The 18,262-nt window shown below is 46.4% G+C and overlaps 2 protein-coding genes and 1 long non-coding RNA gene across 10 annotated transcripts in view; 2 read left to right on the top strand and 1 right to left on the bottom strand.

Moving 5' to 3' along the window:
- NDRG2 (NDRG family member 2) overlaps positions 1-8,343 on the top strand; it is a 42,591-nt gene extending 34,248 nt beyond the window's left edge. For 4 of the 7 annotated variants that reach the window (XM_080978085.1, XM_080978082.1, XM_080978086.1 and 1 more), the window contains 6 exons: positions 2,235-2,286; positions 2,459-2,506; positions 3,743-3,778; positions 4,482-4,533; positions 5,093-5,126; positions 6,310-8,343. In XM_080978085.1, the coding sequence (XP_080834211.1) occupies positions 2,235-2,286; positions 2,459-2,506; positions 3,743-3,778; positions 4,482-4,533; positions 5,093-5,126; positions 6,310-6,508 (421 nt within the window). In that variant the 3' untranslated portion in view covers positions 6,509-8,343. Of the gene's footprint in view, positions 1-2,234; positions 2,287-2,458; positions 2,507-3,742; positions 3,779-4,481; positions 4,534-5,092; positions 5,132-6,309 lie in introns of all 7 variants that reach the window. The other 3 variants (XM_080978088.1, XM_080978087.1, XM_080978084.1) reach the window with 2 other exon arrangements.
- A 5,021-nt stretch (positions 8,344-13,364) lies between these two features.
- On the bottom strand, positions 13,365-16,737 carry LOC308461284 (tubulin polymerization-promoting protein family member 2-like). 2 transcript variants are annotated; one of them, XM_080978058.1, is made up of 4 exons: positions 16,629-16,737; positions 15,866-16,043; positions 14,920-15,073; positions 13,365-13,623 (listed from the first exon to the last, which is right to left on the bottom strand). In XM_080978058.1, exons 2-4 carry the CDS (start codon positions 16,036-16,038, stop codon positions 13,441-13,443), a joined length of 510 nt encoding a protein of 169 aa, XP_080834184.1. In that variant the 5' UTR covers positions 16,039-16,043; positions 16,629-16,737; the 3' UTR covers positions 13,365-13,440. The 2 variants fall into 2 exon arrangements, with proteins under 2 accessions (XP_080834184.1, XP_080834185.1); XM_080978059.1 differs by lacking the exon at positions 16,629-16,737 and adding an exon at positions 16,460-16,609.
- Positions 16,738-16,807: 70 nt separating this feature from the next.
- On the top strand, positions 16,808-18,209 carry LOC308461286. The gene is made up of 2 exons (XR_013978864.1): positions 16,808-16,910; positions 17,796-18,209. It is a non-coding gene; the product is annotated as an uncharacterized lncRNA (long non-coding RNA).
- The last annotated feature ends 53 nt before the right edge of the window (positions 18,210-18,262 follow it).

Raw genomic sequence — 18,262 nt, 5'->3', positions numbered from 1 at the left:
AATGAAGGGGGAGGGAATAAAGTGGAAAATCTGAGTATAAAAAGTTAAAGGATTTCAGCAGGAAGTCACAGGGCATGCACCAATTGGAAATGAAGCAGTATGTCCACCTTGAAACTTGCAGGCACAAACAATATTGAAAGTGGAATCACATATAACTTCCCCAACATCATCATGAATTCACAATAAAAAGGAGGGGCCCTGACTATGTTCTTTAGAGGGACCCAGAAAAAGCTGTTTATAACCCTGATTTTTGTGTGTGTGCTCATCTTCATGAGTTTCCCATTCTTGTACACTTGCTCCTTTGAGGAACCATGAGCTGTTCTTTTGAGCTATTTTATTTTCAAAAAGAAACCAACGCCCTGAATTGACACAAAATTCAGCTGCACACCCTTTTATAACAGCAAAACTCTGCTGGAATGGGAAGTTAATGGGAAGGAGGACTTCCATCTCTGTAGAATTTGGATATAAGCCTTGGTTCTTGTGCCAGGTTTCATGAGGGGCCTGGGCTGGCTCAAGCTATATTGCTTCTCCAGGCAAAAGAAAAATTCACACACAGCCTTATTGCAGTCTGTAGACCCAAAATACATAGTACAACAATAATGAATAATAATCAGTAATTATAATTTTGCTGTTCCCAATATTGATCACCTACAGGGATATTACGGTCCTTCCTTAAGGGTCTTCCCAATTGCAGTCTTGTACCCCTGGTTCACAATTGGATGGAGTGAGCAGATGGAGCTGCTACTGGGAAAATGGCGGCTGCCCTGCTTCCTCAAATGTTCGCAGGGTGGCGGGTAGTGTGCTCCTCCCTTGAGGGTTTTTGACAGTAAAACTGTGTGGCTCTCGAAGTTTGATGCCACTCTCCACCCACCCAAAATGGTCTGTATGGCCTCTAGGGCTGAGCTGACCCTGAGACAGGAGGGTATCAGTAGTGTACTGTGGTTGCTAAGCAACCTTAGGAAGCACCTCTGCACCCCAAACAAAATGGCTGGGTCTGAGCTGATGGAGTGTGCAAGAGTGTGTAGCTGATTGCCAGGTCCCCTTTTCCACAAACTTCCAGGATAGACATGCCCTGGATTGACACTGAGGCAAGGATTCCTGCTGTCCCCACCACCCAGAGAGGCCTGACATATCACCAGCAGTACCTGAGAGCATAACTACATGTTACATTGACCACATGAGAGATCTGTTTGTTGTGATTTCTAATGACTCCTGCACCAAGAGCCAGAGAGAGTGGGAGGTGATAGAGATCAATTGGAGTGGAGGAGGAATCATTGGCTGCTTCTCCCCCTCTGTTGTTTATCTCCTCTTATTTTATTTTTTTTCTTAGCAGCTAACTTCCCCGACTTCTCTTCCTCTGAGTGCCTGGGAAAAATTAGTCACTTGGGGCAAGGGCGGGAGGAAGGCAGCCAACAGCTACTCCTTCACTGCAGTTTTTGTCCTCTGCCTTTTTCTGCCTGTATGGGAGAGGGGAGTCTTCAGAGTTCTCCTGCAGTGCAGCTGCTCTCCTGTGGACAGTGTAACACAGCCCTTCCCAACCGGGAGACCTCAGGAGCCCTTCAGATGTTTTGGACTACAATTCCCATCAGCCCCAGCCAGCGCAGCCATCCAAGACATCTGGAGAGCACTAGGCTGCAGGAGGCTGTTGTAGCCTGTAGGCCGCTTCCAGGCAGCCTGCTTAATGATCATCCGTTTTTATTTGTTTGTGGGGACATTATGGGGTGTGGTGTTGCAGGAAGCAAATGTGATCTGATACTTCAAGTCTATTTTCCCATCCCGAAGTTTGTTGTGCAAAAAAAGTGCCCTATCGGCTTTGATTGCACAACCTGAATTTGCCACTCTGTGACTGCATCCCACCTGAAAATAGCAGGAGTCTGCAAGGGCCCAGACTGCTGGAATCCCATCTTCAGACTGTTTCAACCTACAAATATTTCTTCTCTTCTTCGCTCCCCCATCCTGCTTAGCTTGCTCAAGACTGGTGGAGAACTCAAAAGCTTGCTTGCTATTTTTTTGACATTTTCTTGGTCCTAATAAAAGTACTACCATACTGTGGTTTGGGTCCACTCCCCTCTACGAATCACCATGGCTGTCTAGTTTTTCATGAAATGTAGAGTAGGGCTCTTGATGCCCCAACTCAAAAGCTGTTCACCTGTTTGCAAGACCCAAGTAAGCTGAGTTGCAACCTTTACAGCAGCTTTAACTTTCTGACACATTTTTCTTCTCCACATTGCCAGGTGTCCTGTGATGCTGGTGGTGGGAGACCAGGCCCCTCATGAAGATGCAGTGGTGAGTGATGGTGCCAGTTATCTTCTCAAAAATTCCACAGCACCAAAAAACTATGGAGCCATTGGACCTTCCGCCCATCCTCTACTTTCTGGTTTTGACAGGAACTAAGATACCTATTGTCTCACTTTGGCTCTGCTCTTTATCCTCACGCTACCATTATCTCTCCCGCCAGGTGGAGTGCAATTCCAAACTGGACCCTACCCAGACCTCTTTCCTCAAGGTAAGCAATGCCTCTCGAGGCCACTGCAGGGGATGCCAGTCTAGCTTTTGGCTTCCATTAACTTTGCTGCTGTACCTTTGTTATTTTGTAGACCTCAACAAAATTAAGCCAACAGCGATACATAGCATAACATTCAAAATACATTACAGTGGGTTGCAATGCATAAATGATATAAAATAGCAGGAATGTCTAAAATGAGATCTACAACATGATACCTTAAAATGTGGAACTTAAATGTGAGCCGAACAAAATAAATAACATAACCAGATTAAAAACTGTAACGCATGAGAACAGTAGCCATACAGGATAGGTTTGATCAGGAGAGATTTCCTTTCATGCTTTGTCGTCAGAAAGAGAAAGCTAGCCACAATCTCTGTTAATAACTTGTTTGAATCTGCCTAAAGGTAGGCCAGTTACCATTCAGAAGTCCTGCCTGGAAATTTTCAGATAATACAAGTCACCAATCCGATTTGGTCGTCTTCATAGATTTGACAGGCAAAAAGTGCAGAAATCAAATATTCTATCATCCCTTCTCCCATTTGTTATTTCATTAGGCTAGACTTATATACAATCACCGACAAAAATCTCTAAGCACCTTACATAAAGCAATATAACCTATTAAGAATACCCATGAAATTCAATGTTAAAAACCTGGTTGCTCCATGTTTCTTCTATGACCATCATTTTGTCTCCCCACACCTCCCAATTCCTCTACCTCTGTCTTTCAGGGCTTGTCTACCATCCCCATAACATCACTTTTGAGATTCCTAAAGTTTGCCTAAATCTTTTTTGCTGCCTCCCACACACCACACACCACAGCTACTTCTTTGTTTATATAACTTTAAATCTTTGAAGGATGAATGCATAAATGCTTTCTTAAGGTTTCCCTTTGGGGAGGGGCAGGATTTTTCTGAACACAGATTCTCTGTTCTAGGAGGTAGGGCACAGGAGTATTCTTGGTAGGTTGTGACTGAGGTTCCACTGGTGTCAAAGCTTTGGTGTGTCTATTCATGTTTATACAGAAATCAGCTCAGGTTCCCACGCACACATACTAACCAAATTCAACTTTTCCTCATCCTCTGCTGTCACTGAACAACAACCTGTGCTTTGCAGAGAATCGTTGAGAGTGGGAGGCGGCCACTTAAGAGAGATGGCCAGGTCTTCCTCCTTAGTCTTGCATATTCTCCAGCCTGTAGACAGTTGCTCCCCATTTAGCTTTCTCTTTGTATCTTTCAGATGGCAGATTCTGGAGGACAACCACAGCTGACCCAGGTGAGACAGGCTGGCACGACTGGTGGGAGGGTCGGGGGCAGGACTGGATTCTGTCTATTCTTCTGCACTTAGTTAAATAGAAAAGTCACTTTGGGAAGGGGTGGTTTAGAGTTAGGAGAGCAAGCACTTTATTTCCCCTTCCCTGCTGCTGTTTCTCCAGCTCCAAATGCATCTCACAAAAGTTTTCAAGGTCCCAATAACTTGCAAATAACCTGTGGGCCCAATAACCTGTGGGCGCTTCTGGACTGTTGCTGTTTTCTAGTAGGATCAATCAGTTACAATTGATTGGCAGATATTGTACAATAAACCCCAAAATATCAGACTTTTTGGGATAAGAAAAAATAAATCTCAACATTCATAGAAAAATTGTCTTTGTCCTGAAACTGGGTGTAGACCCCTTCCCAAAATGTGACTGAACTTATGTCCAATTGTTGCTTTTTAATTGTGTGTTGTTGTTTTTACCCAATTTGACTTGGAGAGGTTAACATGCTAGACATTTTCCAACTTATTGTGGGTTCTTCTGCCTCCAACCCCAAGCATTGGTGTGGGGTAGTTTTTTTAAAGTACTTACCTTGTAAAGAGGGAGGCAAGATTACAGATATGATGCAAAAAAGGATTGGCTGGCTTTGTTTCCACCTTGACATTAGCACACCTCTAATGTTTTCCTTGGCTCTATCTCTCTTTCCTCTCTTCCGTCCTTCAGCCTGGTAAACTGACTGAGGCTTTCAAGTACTTCGTACAAGGCATGGGATACAGTGAGTATTGGATCCTAGACCTTCTGCCCCCTCCCTCATACATCCCTCAGAGGACATGCATTACTGGGAATGTTTGAGCCAGAGCAGAGATTTCTCAGAATACCCATCCCCTCAATACCTCAGCTGTGTGGTTTCCTGTGACTACTACTAGGGCCAGCATCAGAGGCTGATCCAATTGTGTGATTGCCAGGGCTGAGACTCACTAAGAGATCCATCTTCTTCCTTCCTTTGCGAGCATCTGAAGACCCTGTTCACTGTCTCCACCTTGACTGGGCCTGCACCCAGTTACAGCGCTCCCCATAGCCCCTTGCAGTGACGAAGGGATCTGTCTCTTTCCAAGCACCATGTTCCCTCCATCCTTCCCCCAGCTGACATTCGCCTTCTTGTGACATTCCTGGGGGCCTCTTAGATTAAGTTGCCTGGGAACTGGGGGTGTCCGGAAACTGAAGCCAGTTCTGACCAAAACCCTTGAAAAGTGGCCAGTGGTGAATTCTTATCCCAGGCGGGGAGGCATGTCTTTTCTTTGTAGACTGAGGTATATTTTCCTGTTTCTCCTCAGTCCCTTATGTACTGGACAAGAAACTGAGTCAGGGGTCAGGTACCTTCTGTGGTATTTCCACCCAACCACCTATAACCCTTTGACACACTCTCTCCCCAACTTGCCTGCACACCCTCCCTTGTGACTTCCTCACTCCCGTGTTCTCTAAAACTCACACTTACACCACCTCCAGTTAGGACACACCGAGCTGTTTGCTGTGACGATGAGAAAGCAAAATTTGGTTTATTTGGATTTCTGTCATGCACCTAAGTCAATAAGGCTGGTGACGTACCTTTGTATAATGTCGTACGCTGTATGACACTATCAAACAACAAGGACTGCCGCAGTTCTGCACCATGCAAACCCGAAGTTTGCATTCCAAAACAAAATTGCTCACATTATCAACATGTTATGCAAATGACCTAATTATGTACAAATTCGATCAATTTGCACCCCAATCTAGGCTTTGACTGTGCAAAATATTTGGGGGTGGGGGAAAGAAAGTGGTGACGATGCATGGCTTTGTTTTGGAGAAAGGATACAATGCAAAATGGCAATAAGTGATGGAGGGAGCAGGACCACAGGCCTTGTTGATGACTATGCAAGTTATTCACATGATCTGAAATCTGCTGCATGAGCCTTCCCCAGAGGAGTCTGCCTTAAGGTCTTTCTCCCTTCCCCCGCCCAGTTGCACTGGGTTCTGCCTCACATTGGGGGTGCCTGGTGTGCATGCGTGATGTCACGTGTGTGACATCACACAGTGTGAGGCACACATGACTCAACGGGCACCATCAGACCCTCCTGTGGCTGTGATAGGCCCCAAAAGGCCCAAAGGGCAACCACAGTGAAAATTTTGTGGGTCCCCCAGAACCCAGGGTCCCCCAGAGATGGTGCCTATGCTTTTCCCGTCCCACTGCCCTAGTAAGCCCTTAACTTGCTCTGTGGGTCTCAGTGCACACAGGTGCTGGAAATTTGAAGAAAGGTGAGCTTGTACATACATATAAAACCAGCAAGTGTTGCATAATTCCCTGGTAGTTCCAGGTCCGTATTTCACACCCAAAGGTGCTCAGTCCCAAATGTGTCTTAGAAGCTGCAGTGGCCATGCAAAGACTATGCTGACCTTGCACTGATTGCTCACCCTGCCATGGGAGAGCAAGACCTGGGAGGAGCGACCTATGTCTGGCTACGTGCAGGAACTTTGTCTGACTCTGCCCGTTTCTCTTTTCTCCTCCCCACAGTGGCTTCGTCCTGCATGACGCGCCTCTCCCGCTCGCGCACCGCCTCTCTGTCCAGTGCCGCCTCAGGGGACGGGAACCGCTCCCGCTCACGCACGCTGTCCCAGAGCAGCGAGGCGGGGGCACCTCAGCCGCCAGCCCCCACCATGGAGGTGTCCTGCTGAGCGCCGGGCCAGGGGACGAGGCCGCCTCCCACCTCTAAACAGGACTTCTTCTGCTATCCCACAATGCACTCCGGCCACTGGGCCACGTGACGATCTCCCCTAACGGTACTAAACGTCCAGGGAGGCCCAGATGGGATGCAATTGTACTCTTTTTAAAACAAACATTAACTCCCCTTGACCCTTCCTTCTCACCCAACACATACACACCCTCCCTCGCCAACCCTGCCCTCTTCTCTCCCGTAACCCCAAGACTAGTGTCGGCCCCCCCACCCCGGTTCCCTTAGTGACCCCCCTCGGCACCTAGGGAGGTATGGATGGAATACTATACATTTTCTAAACTGTTAGATCATCCTGCACCTGTTCTGAATTTCTCCTCAATCCTCCCTCCTTTTGCACACTTAGGTTCCTTAATAAGGGAAGTCTGGATTAGCGTTGGGTTTCTTTTTTTCTTTCTTTCTCTCCTGTCTAGATCATAACTAACCATGGTTCCTCCTCCCCCTGATTTCTGAGTGATTCGTTCTTGGAGTAGCCTGGATGGGCAACAGATTGCCTTGCTAGCTCTCTCTCTCTTTGTCCCCTCCGGAGTGTACGTAGGCAAAAAAAGCAGGACCTCACAAGAGAGACGCACAAGCCCCCCTTAGAAGGACTTGTCATGCTCCTGTCATGCTGACGTAGTGCCCCCCCAGCGTGGCAGTTGCTTCACCCCACCCCCATCATCCCTCTGCCCTCCTTACCCGCCTCATCTCCTGAGATTTCTGTCCATTCCGTCTGTCTTGGGAGGTTAGAGCTCCTTCTCCAGGGCCTAGACAACTTCTCTTCTTCCCCATTCTCACTTAAATAGAAACGGAGCCCTCAGCCGCTCCTCCTTGCCCGTCATCTCTCTCGCTTTCGTTTCTCATCTTCCCCTTGCCCGTCCCATGCAGACACCTCACCTTAGCCATTCTCTTTCCCACCTGAAACCCCTTGTAGATGGTAGCTGCGTTGTGATGTGCATGTACGGTTCCTGCTACGACAGCGAGTGATTTGGGCAGTTAGGGGCATTTTGGGAGGCTGGGCAAAGCTAAAATTAGGGGTTGGGGAGGGTGGGGTTGTTCCTTTTTCAGGATGTTTCAGGGGGGATGCTGGGAGGGGAGACTTGCTGGAGGCTTGAGCCAGATTGCTTTGTTGTGACTGTGCCAGGCACAGATGTCAACAGGCTACAGTTATACTGGCTTTGTGTAATGAGATGAGTGGAGGAGACTCCCGACTGTTATCGGCTGTGATTATTATTATTATAATTATTATTTTTGCAACAAGGGCTGACTGTAGTGGGTTCTGGGTGCTGGCTTTGAGCAGGGCTCTTGTGGTGCCGTGGAGGGCAAACTTTGCGTCAGCTTAACTCTGTAACGGGATTCCAACTGTATCAGTTCTCTGAATGTTATCAGCTGTATTAAAAAAACAACAACAAACCTAAATGTATCAATAGTGTTTGCCATGTTGATCTCACAGAATAAGGAATCCAAAACAAATAAGGTAAAATATTTTCTTGGAATCAGCTGTAGGTGAGGGTATCCAGTATGTAAACTTCTGAGTGGCACAGAACGCTTCGTCGAAACCCAGAATAAAGAGTTGTTTGTGAACCCAAAAGACAATGGTCCAGTTAGAAAGTCACCTTACCTATTCTGCAAACCTGAATAGGCACTGGGGGTTAACGGTTCAGCTGCCTGTATATACGGGCATTGTTTGAAATGGATTCCAGCTGGAATTTAAACTCCATCATGTAATGGGATCCTGTTGTATTTGAGAATGTGTGGGCTCTGTGTTTTTTTTTTTCTCCCCCAGAGCCATTGATGGTGAATTCTGACTCTTAACAATAAAGTCTCTAGAGGAATGAGTTTTTGCTTCTTTTCTTATGGCCAAGGTGGCCCATTCATGCAACAAGCCAGGGCCATTTTCTGCAGAACAGGGAAGTTCCCAGCACACTGTGATGAAAATGAAACACCAAAGTTGCCAGGTAGGGTGGGTCGGAGACAGAGACTGAGGCTCAGCCTCACCATGCCACCATCTTGCACTGGCCAATCGGATGCCTCGGGGAAATGCACAAGCAATTCACATCTCCTAGTAGTGAAGCTGGTGGTAAGTGCTACTGGCTTTGTAGTCCCAAACAAGCATGCTTCCTGAGATTTGCAGAAGTACACTATAAACAAAACCCCATTAGCTGGCAACCCAGCCCACTGAAGACTGAGGATGCTTGGTAGCCCGGAAATATTGAATGTCAAATGGAAAAGGGAAATTGGGTGGAAGCATGGAGCCCCTTACAGTTTACCATATCCTAAAGGAATACTTAGTTGACCTGAACTTTGAACAGGAGCTCTTGGGCTGGGAGGTAAGGATGCACACTCTAACATTTCATTGCAGGTGCCACCTATGAGACTTAGCTTGTACACATTCAGTTATCTTCACAACAGTCTCTAAGGTAGTTCTTCTATATTATTACCTCCATATTGTGGGAGGGAGGCAGAGAGGTAAGGCCATGTAGGAAACTGATGTGTAGGGTAAGACTTGCCTGCCCACATTTACCCATGACTCTATAGAAACCCCAGATCCTTTTTTCTTTCCACAGAACTCAAAAAGTTTCTGCTGCCCTCCTTATGGCTTTGAGATCATATGCTGGGAGGGGGCAGGAAATACTTTGGTCCCAGACCAAATAATCTAAAACTGATCATTGGTCACAACCCTCAGTGGTGATTAGAACCTCCACTTTGCCTTGAAAGGCTGGGGAAATCCACTCCCCTATGTTTTCCCATCAAAACTGAAGCTCATCTTCACAGTCTGCATCATGGGTGAGGAACCAATGGCCCTTCAGGTGCTGTTGGACTACAGTTCCCATCATCTTTGACCATTGGTATTGCTAGCTGGGGCTGATGGGATTTGTAGTTCCAGCAACATCTGGAGGGCAAAAGGCTCCCTGTGCCTGGTGTACATGCTACATAGAATTGGTGGCCAAGCCAGATGTGATGCATCAAGGAAGACCACAAGCCAATGATCTGCATGTCATGCTTAGCTAATTCATTTTATTTTGCTTTCAGCACTGGCATCTGGTGCTCTGAAAGGCAGTATGCAACCTTTAACACCATGCCCTTCTCCAAATCTTTTCCCCACCACCTCAGCCCCACAGCTGCTATTTAAGCAACGGAATTGCGGGGAGAGACATGTACAGGTGCAGATTTCAGGTGAGGGAATCATCTGAATAGCTAGTTCATTTGACGAGAGTGTTAAGTTTAGGGAACTTAACTTGCTGATCTTCAAATCATTTCTTACGGGTCTAATAACGAGCAAACAAAAACTTTGCCGATATTCCTGTAGGAGATCCCAAAGCTCTCTTTTATTGTATCTGGGCTTGGAAGAGGTAAGGCTCATCCACACTCCTGTTTGTGTCATGATTTCCAGTCACGGGTTCTAGAGGTTTTTGTTTTTCCCCAGGGAAACCCGCTGTTTACTTGTAAATCAGAACAAACGACAATCCCCAGAAAACTTGATTGACATTTATTCTGATTCAGTAGTAAACAGCAAGTTTTCCCAGGAAAAGCAGCAGGACAAAAGAATAACTTCTTGGACCTGTGACTAGAAATCACAGGGAAACAAAAGAATGGATGCGCCTGTAGAGCAATATGATACTGTCCTGCTTGGACTGTACCATGCAGGTTGACGGGGTGTTTAATGCTCCCCCCTACTAAAACGCTCCCTGCAGATAGCAAATTTGGACCCAGATACCTGAGCTAATAATTTACTACGCATGTTTTTATTATGTAGGTGAGCATTCAAAGAACCCTCACCCATGGAAGGGATTTTAGAGACTCCCTTGCAGCAGAATTCCCCATTGCAGATCTGTTTTCCATCCAAGCCTTCCTCCCAGTGGAGCTGACATTCCTCTTTGCAGGGCTAACCTTTCACCAAGAGCCAAAAGTGTAAATCTTTTCCCTCTGCCATTGTGCTCCAGCAAGCAGCTCCAAGACCAAAACACCACTCATGCTGCCAAGTGCTCCCTCTCCCCCACTGCTTCCAAAAAGAGAGGGAGAGGGAGAGGGTCAAAGCCTTTGTTAGTTGTTAGTTTCAAGGAACAAAAGGAGTATCCATCATTGTGGAATGGGGAAGTTTTGAACCTGTCTCCGCAAAGGCCTGGGCCTTCATCCCAGATCGAGGCCATGTGACTGTGTCCAATGTTTTCACTAAAAACTGAATTTGGGCCCCATCTCCGCTTCCAGCAAGAAGGCTGGAAGGCCTTTTGTTTAAAAAGGCAGTGGCGCAAAAAAAGTTGAGATTGGAATGCCAAACAATGTCCTCTGAAGCCATGGTATCCTGGGGGGGGGGGGGAGGCAGTCCTGTTGGAGACCTTTGAATTAGGCCATGGGTGAAAAACAAGCCTCTTTCAGCTTATTCCCTGACTCTTAGGCTCAATCCATTTCCAGTCAGGCACAATTTCCTTGTGACTAGCAAACCCATAATTTGGGTATCTGCAAGTGGAAGGAATGAGGGGTAGGGAAACAATCTGCATTGATCTGCATCGGGCTGCTGTGCACTTGATTCAGGTCTGCGGAAGCACAAAGGAATGCAGGTGTCCTCTTATCTGCATTATATTGTCACACAACTATTTCCATTTAACTACTGTATGTGCAACTAGAGTTGGATTGGGCACCATGCTTCCCCGACTCCCACCATCTGAGTCAAAAAGTGGGGCTTCTGTATATTTGAGGGGAAATCAGCCATAGAGTTACGTTCTCTTTTAGATGCATTGGCTTGCTCCAGATCCTAGCTGCTCCCCCCATTAATGTAAGTGGGAGAAGATTATTTCTGCCAATTTCCTTCTTGTCTGCATCTTCCTGCCTAATTCACAAGGGTCCCTCAGCTTCCCAAAAAGCAGACTGGAGTGCAGGGTTGACACTTCAGAAGGAAGGAGAAGGTGGGAATGTAATGTTCTGTCAGAGATCAAGCCACTGCAATTCAAAGAAGTTTGCGCTTGAAGCCATTGAAATCCCTGAGCTTAAACATGCTTAACACTGTATAGGATGGTGGCCTTGATGTTACAGCATTTGTCTCTCATCTGCAGCTGTGCTCAAATCAAGCTAAAGTATCAGCTAAACAAAGTGAAAAGAAATATCACACTCCTCCATGCTCTGTCTCCAAATAGGTAGCCTAAGGTAAAGGGACCCCTGACCATTAGGTCCAGTCGTGCCCGACTCTGGGGTTGCAGCGCTCATCTCGCTTTATTGGCCGAGGGAGCCGGCGTACAGTTCCGGGTCACGTGGCCAGCATGACTAAGCCGCTTCTGGCGAACCAGAGCAGCGCACAGAAACGTAGGTAGCCTGCATGGGCTCCAACATGCTTTGCATGTCATGTGGAAGTTATGCTATTAACTAATTAAATAATTTTTAATTGATTCATCATCCATTTTCTAAAACCACTCAGTTATTCCTATCTCAAAATAGGTATCTCAAAACTTCAGTATCAATACCTCTGAGATACATATATGAAAGGAAATGTCATCTACAATTTAATAAATAATCTTCTTCCATGGTTAGAAGAAACAGCTGTATCTCCCATTCTCATTGAATCTAGCAAACACCCCAGAATAGCTTTATCTTCAAAATATGAACAAGTCCATTTAAACTATGAGGAAGCCAATTATGGCTAAACGTCTAGCCACACTTACATCATGAGACTAAGCCTCTTGGCACTTCTAGTGGTGTTTACTTCTGAGTATTCATGGACAACCATTGACTGTATCCAATGTCAATTCTACTGAGTATACCCACTGAAATTAACAGACTTTACTAATTTAGGCCCCTTAATCCCAATGAGTCTAACACTAGATACAACTCATAGCATTTAACCGTAATGGTGCTAGCACCTGTAGAAAGTCCTCTACTCTTCATTCCCTAGTTTCCATCTTTTCTTGACCTTTCCCAGCTTTTCTTGAAGCAATGCTGGCACTCGCTTATACATCTGTTTGAACGGTAAATGTTCTGTTGGTGCAGGAAAAAGCAATTTCCTTATTAAAAATGCTAATCACATTATTGGGGCGGGGGATGATGAGCCGCAGAAGAAATCGAGCCCTAATTAGGGACACTAACAAAGATGAGCTAAAGACTGGACCAGCTGTTCCATGGAAAACAGCTGCTGCAGACACACCCTATGGAGATGAGAGACCAGTACTGGCATGTTTTTGACTTGAGCGCCTATTTCCTAGGGTTATTGGTGGTAGGCTGCTGCTCTCTGCTGGCCATGATGGAAACAGCACAGCAAAAAGGGGCATAGGGACCCCCACAATTGCAGCATAACATGCAGAAAGTTTTATTTGCTGGTGTCTGCTGCACACAGCTTCGGAAAAAGTGACAAGTGTGGTGCCGCAGGGTTCTGTCCTGGGCCCTTTGTTGTTCAATGTCTTTATAAACGACTTGGAAGAAGGAATTGAGGGGATGCTGATCAAATTCACAGGTGACACCCAACTGGGAAAGGTCGAAAGAAGCAGGACAGAAAGTACTTTTTCATCCAGTGCATAGTTAAACTACAGAACTCGCTCCCACAGGATGGATTTGGTAAATTCATGGCTGTTGATGGCTACTAGCCATGATCACTGTGCTCTTTCACCACAGTTGGGAGGCAGCGATGCTTTGGAATACCAGCAACCAGAAATCACGGAAGACGAGAGCGCTCTTGTGGTTGACTCCTGCTTGCTGGGTTTCCCTCCAGCATCTGGCTGTCCATTGTAAGAACAGGATGGAGGCTCAGATGGGCCATTGGCCTCATCCAGCAGGCACTCCTTAAGTTCTTATGTTCTTAAGATTGGGAGAAGGGAGTATTAACACTCCTCTTTCAGGCACCAGAGGCACACACAAGATGCAGGAGAGCAACAGATCAGGCCAGATGTTTATTGTCTACCCTTCCAAGGCAGTGGGAACAGGCAGAGTTTTCAGAAGGCTGTGCCCCACATCTAGTGGGACTTGTCGTAGGTTCCAGCCCCCTTGTAGTTACCCACATAGCCGCTGTTACTGACCAGGTCAGCACGTCCTGCGATGCCCTTGCCCTTGCCGCTTTCGTCAAAACGTTCCTTGTGGGAGCCTGTGTATTTGCTGGTGTCTGTCAGCCTGTCCACTGCACCAGCCGCGACGGTTTTCTGCAAGACAAGCAAGCAGAACACTTAAGTGGTGATGGTTGTGGTGGGTGCTGATTAGTCATGGCATAGGTGCTGGGTGGGGTGGGTGCTCCAGCCCCCACAACACTGGACCAAGCCAGCAGGCCTGAGTCATGGGATAAATCCAGCCTATGGAAAGTTTAGGGATGGGGCAGGTAACTACGTGCACAAACTGCTGCTGGTCCGCACAACCCTTGACTGTACAGCAAAGGCTCATGGGTAGGATGGAACTATATCCCTAAAATGGTTGGGCTCTAAGGATTGCACTGAGTCCATTCCTGCTCTATATTGGGAAGAGGTCTAATAATGGGGAAGAGGTCTGATGAGGCCCAATTGGCCTGGCTGTTGTGGCAGTGACCCTAGCAGCACCAAGGGGCTGGAAGTAGCCATCTGTTCAATTTCATTTTGTGCCACATATAATGCTTGCTGAGGAGCATTGTGGAAAATTTAAGAATGGCCAGGGTGGAAATGGAGGTGAATTAGGACACACAACAGTAGGGGCCCTGGCAGCTGCCTGATGTTAACATGTGTGCTGACACCTGCCAATGTGGAGATAGTAAAGCAGGGTGGATTCAGCCTGAGGGCCATTTTACCATCTGGGAAACTTTCTGAGGGCCACATGCCAATGGTTGGCCAAACCAGAGGTAAATGTGGGCACCACAACAAATGTAATTATTTCTTTAAATATTCATGAACCGCACTTTCATCTAAAATATATGGATGAAAAACAAAGCATTACAGCAAAAACAAGAACAATGTCAAGCACATCAGGAGGAGCTGGCTGGCAAATCTGAAAGGTCCGTCTGAATGATACACAGTTTTTAGAAGAAGTCCAAAAATGAGCAGGGATGGCTCCTGCCAGACTTCTGCTGGCAAGGTGTTCTGCAGGGCAGGGCCTGCCACAATAAGAGTTTGGCTGCTGGTAAAGGTCAGCTGAACCTCAGGGTCCTGTGGGACCACCAAAAATGCCCCATCGAGAGAGCTCTGTGATAGTGCAGTTGACTAGTTTCTACACCCACTGTTGCCTGTCTCCCATTCCTATAAGCAAGAGGCATTATCGAAGTTCAAGGGCACATTCCAGCCACGTTTGACCCCTGGAGCTGAGGTTCCCAGTCCTGCCTCATGGCAACTTGGTTTTGCAGACAGGTCCTTAGGGTCCACCCTTGGCAGTTTGCGTGGTGGTTTTGCCCAAAAGAGCCCAATAATTTGGGGGTGGGGGATGGAAGCAGGACTGTTTGGATGTGCTCTTCCTTCTCAGGGAAGCTCCTTGTCACTCACCGTTACCCCCACATTGCCTGGTTCTTTGCCTTCCAGCATCTGGTGTGTAGCTGCCAAAGCATCTTCGGGTGACTTTCCTTTGAAGCGTTTTGTGCTCAGCTCCTTCAGGGCTTCCTGGAACTCTGGAAACGTGATGTTGCGGGCACCCTTGCTCCTGGAGACAAGAGAACAGCATCATCTTTGAGCCCCACCTACAGCAGACCCTCCCAATTGCTCACAGATCCACACACAGTGTCATACCCACAGCTGACATGAATCTTGGTGTGGATTTGCACCACTTTACATTGCAGGTGGGAGAAACCATTTTTAATGGCATTTTTTTTGGGGGGACACACAAAAAACCACCCAGCTCCCTGAATGTAGAAACCAGTAAATCCACGAGGAAAGTTCCAGGCTTGCAGTTTTCCTTATGTGCTCATTTTCTACTTGCATAGGAATTTAAAAAACCCAAAAAACAACAACCCAGAAGCATTCAAAGATCTGTCCAGCTCAGGACTCTGCCACCTCATTATGCTTCCTGTGTAGGATTGCTTATGGGATGTATCCAATGCTAGTCCTACTAAAAATAGACTCATTAGAGTTATTGGGCCTGGCTAACTTAGATTCATTAATTTCAATAGGTCAGCTCTGAGTAGGGTTAACCTATGGGTTTCCTGCCAAATTCAGGGCCTGATTTTGGGTTCCCATAAGCATCTGATCAGCCACTGTGAGAACAGGATGGTGGACTAGGTGGGTCACTGGCCTGATTCAGCAGGTTCTTATGATCTTACTGAAGATCTCCATAACAGCATATGGAAAAGGCTGAACTGATTTTGCTTGCAGGATTGTTGAGCCGTTCCACAGTAGAGAGGACACAGGGCTTGGACCAGGACAACCTTCCAGTGGCTCTTAGCTATGGGGTTGGCCCAAAGCGCCTGTCCACCCAGCCCTCACACCCTCAGCTCACTTGACTTTGTTGAAGAGGATATCCACATCAGTGCTGGTTACGAGCTTCCCATCCATCACGCCACACTCCTTCAACATCTTGGAGAAGTTCTTGCCCGTCATGTCAGTTCCAGTGGCAGTTGTGTCTCCATACACAGCATATCTGTGGAAGGCCTTTTCCAGCTCAGATGCCATGCCTCCTGCAATAGTGGGAAATGGGAATGAAAAGGGACGTGGGTTTCTGGTTCCCTCCAGCAAGACTATCTCGAAAGCCCTCTTTGAGCTATTAAAAAAGGCAGAGGGTGAGCAATGTTGTAGTGATGGTGTCATTGTTTTATGCTGTGCTTCCTTGGCAGCTGTGTAAGAAGGTCCAGGGGTAAACATTTTGGAGCGAAATCTCCCCCTCTCATGCACACATAGGTCTATCAAACCACACACCTGGTTATTCCTTAAAAGAACCTATTTTTCTGAGGTATATTAGGAGGTACAAATGCTGTTGAAATGTACCACTTGTATACAAGGGTTGGCCTTTCGCTCTTGCCCTGAATCTTACTCCCAACAACTGAAACTTGAAGTAGCACCCAAAGCAAAACAAAACAAATAAAATCATGCATACCGATAAAGGATGGAGAACCTGTGGCTCTCTGGATATTGTTGGCCACCAACACCCATCAGTTCCAGTCGGAAAAGTCAATGATGAATGAAGGGTGGTGGGAGTTGTATACCAATAGCTTCTAGAAGTCCACATTTTCACCACCCCTGCTCTAATTTGAGCTTGGGCTTACCTGAGTTAGATGTTCTGCTCCTGTCCTGTTCCTCCTAGGAAGGATAGCCTGCTCTGAGCTAGAAGCACCACTGGCTTGATGGTGCAAGTTGTGGTGGTCATTGTGACTGTGTCAAGTTCTCTATGACATCATAGTTTGCTCTGCATTGCAGATTGGCAGGGTGCTGGTTGTTTTTCCATGTAAAATGAAAGCCTTCTAGCTTCCGGATCCTCTTATCAACTCTGGCCCAACATCACAGTATTTTGGAGCAAGAAATACAGAGAGGCGTGACCAGAAAGGAAGGTATTTCACATAGCTGTTCTTGTACATACTTGAAATTGAGATGGCACCCAGAGAGTTGCTGGTTACACAGAGATTCACAAGCTGGTTTACAGACTCTTGAAATTCAGGTACATTTTAGAGCAACAGCTATCAATTTGTTTGTTTCTTTGTTGTTGTTATTTTATTCCATTTAGAAAACTCCTTAATCATTTTAGATTCTAATTAATTTCAGATTGGTGTGCAGAAAATATAAATCATATGTAACAGTTTCAGAACATGATACAACTTGGAGGGCCAGTACTTTACAAAAGCCTGTCAAAACAATGTGCAAAATGGGGACCAAATCTCAAACAAACAAGATCTCAAAATCAACACAGGCATCTTCCCCACTTGCGTGCAATCAGCACACACTCTCCTGCCAAGAAGCGTGCCTTTTCAGCGCTGAAAGGGGGCGGGGCGGGAGCAGAAGAAGGGACTCCCTTGTGCGTGTCTTCCGGACAGAACCCCTGCGTAAATGGAGATTGCCCTGTGCATGACATAAAAATCAAATACAGCATAAAGGAATCTCAAAACAATATGTGAAGTGTAGGTCAATATAAAAGAAATCAAACAATATACCATGTTGGGTTTATAGACAAGAAAATGGTGGGATGGTAATCCTTGTGGCCTAGCAGGACAGATCTTAATATCTTCCCACCTTGTGGGCCAAATTTGATAACTGGGTACAGCCACCCACATATTAATCATCTGAGATCATGATGGCACCAGGAGATTGATAGGTGGGTGGTCTTGCTTTGCCAGCACACCAGTGGGAATGTTTTGGGGGAAGTGGCATCATTGGCCAAATTGGCCCCCTGACAGGGAGTGCTGGATTTACATTGCCTTGCTAACAATTTCATTTCCCAGAAGATGGAAAAAGCAACAAGGAGATCACCTATCTTGGACCTGGTACTCACCAACAGGGAAGAGCTGATCAAAGAAGTGGAAGTATTCAGAAACTTGGGAGGAAGTGATCATGTTATCCTGGGTTTCAGGATACAGAGGCAAGGGAAAGCTGAGTGTAGTTGGACATGCACTCTGGACTTTAAGAAGGCCAATTTCAAAAAGCTGAAGGAGCTACTGGGTGAGATCCCATGGTCAGAAATACTCAAAGAGAAGGGAGTCCAAGATAGATGGGAGTTTCTTAAAGATGAAATTTTGAAGGCCCAAACGCAGACAATTCCAACAAGAAAAAAGCAGAAAGCATCTAAGGAAACAAGCTTTTTATCAATGCTAACATTTTGGCAGCATTCTAATTTCATTGAGTAGATAAAGAAGAGACAAGGTTTTAGTTTCTCATGAGCGGATGCTACTAAGTTTTGGGCTTCCTGAGA

This window comes from Podarcis pityusensis (genome assembly GCF_964106645.2).
Source record: "Podarcis pityusensis genome assembly, chromosome: 13".
NCBI lineage: Eukaryota > Metazoa > Chordata > Lepidosauria > Squamata > Lacertidae > Podarcis > Podarcis pityusensis.
Note: the sequence above shows the minus strand (reverse complement) of the source record. Positions and strands in the feature narration are given on the sequence as shown.

What these genes read in the sequence shown, in the direction of transcription:
- LOC308461284 (XM_080978058.1), bottom strand. Translation starts at nt 16,038, where the DNA reads ATGGCATCTGAGCTGGAAAAGGCCTTCCACAGATATGCTGTGTATGGA. An exon ending in ATCCTCTTCAACAAAGTCAA is followed by an intron (nt 15,074 to 15,865) that starts GTGAGCTGAGGG and finishes TCTTGTCTCCAG; the next exon opens with GAGCAAGGGTGCCCGCAACA. An exon ending in CAGGCAATGTGGGGGTAACG is followed by an intron (nt 13,624 to 14,919) that starts GTGAGTGACAAG and finishes CTTGTCTTGCAG; the next exon opens with AAAACCGTCGCGGCTGGTGC.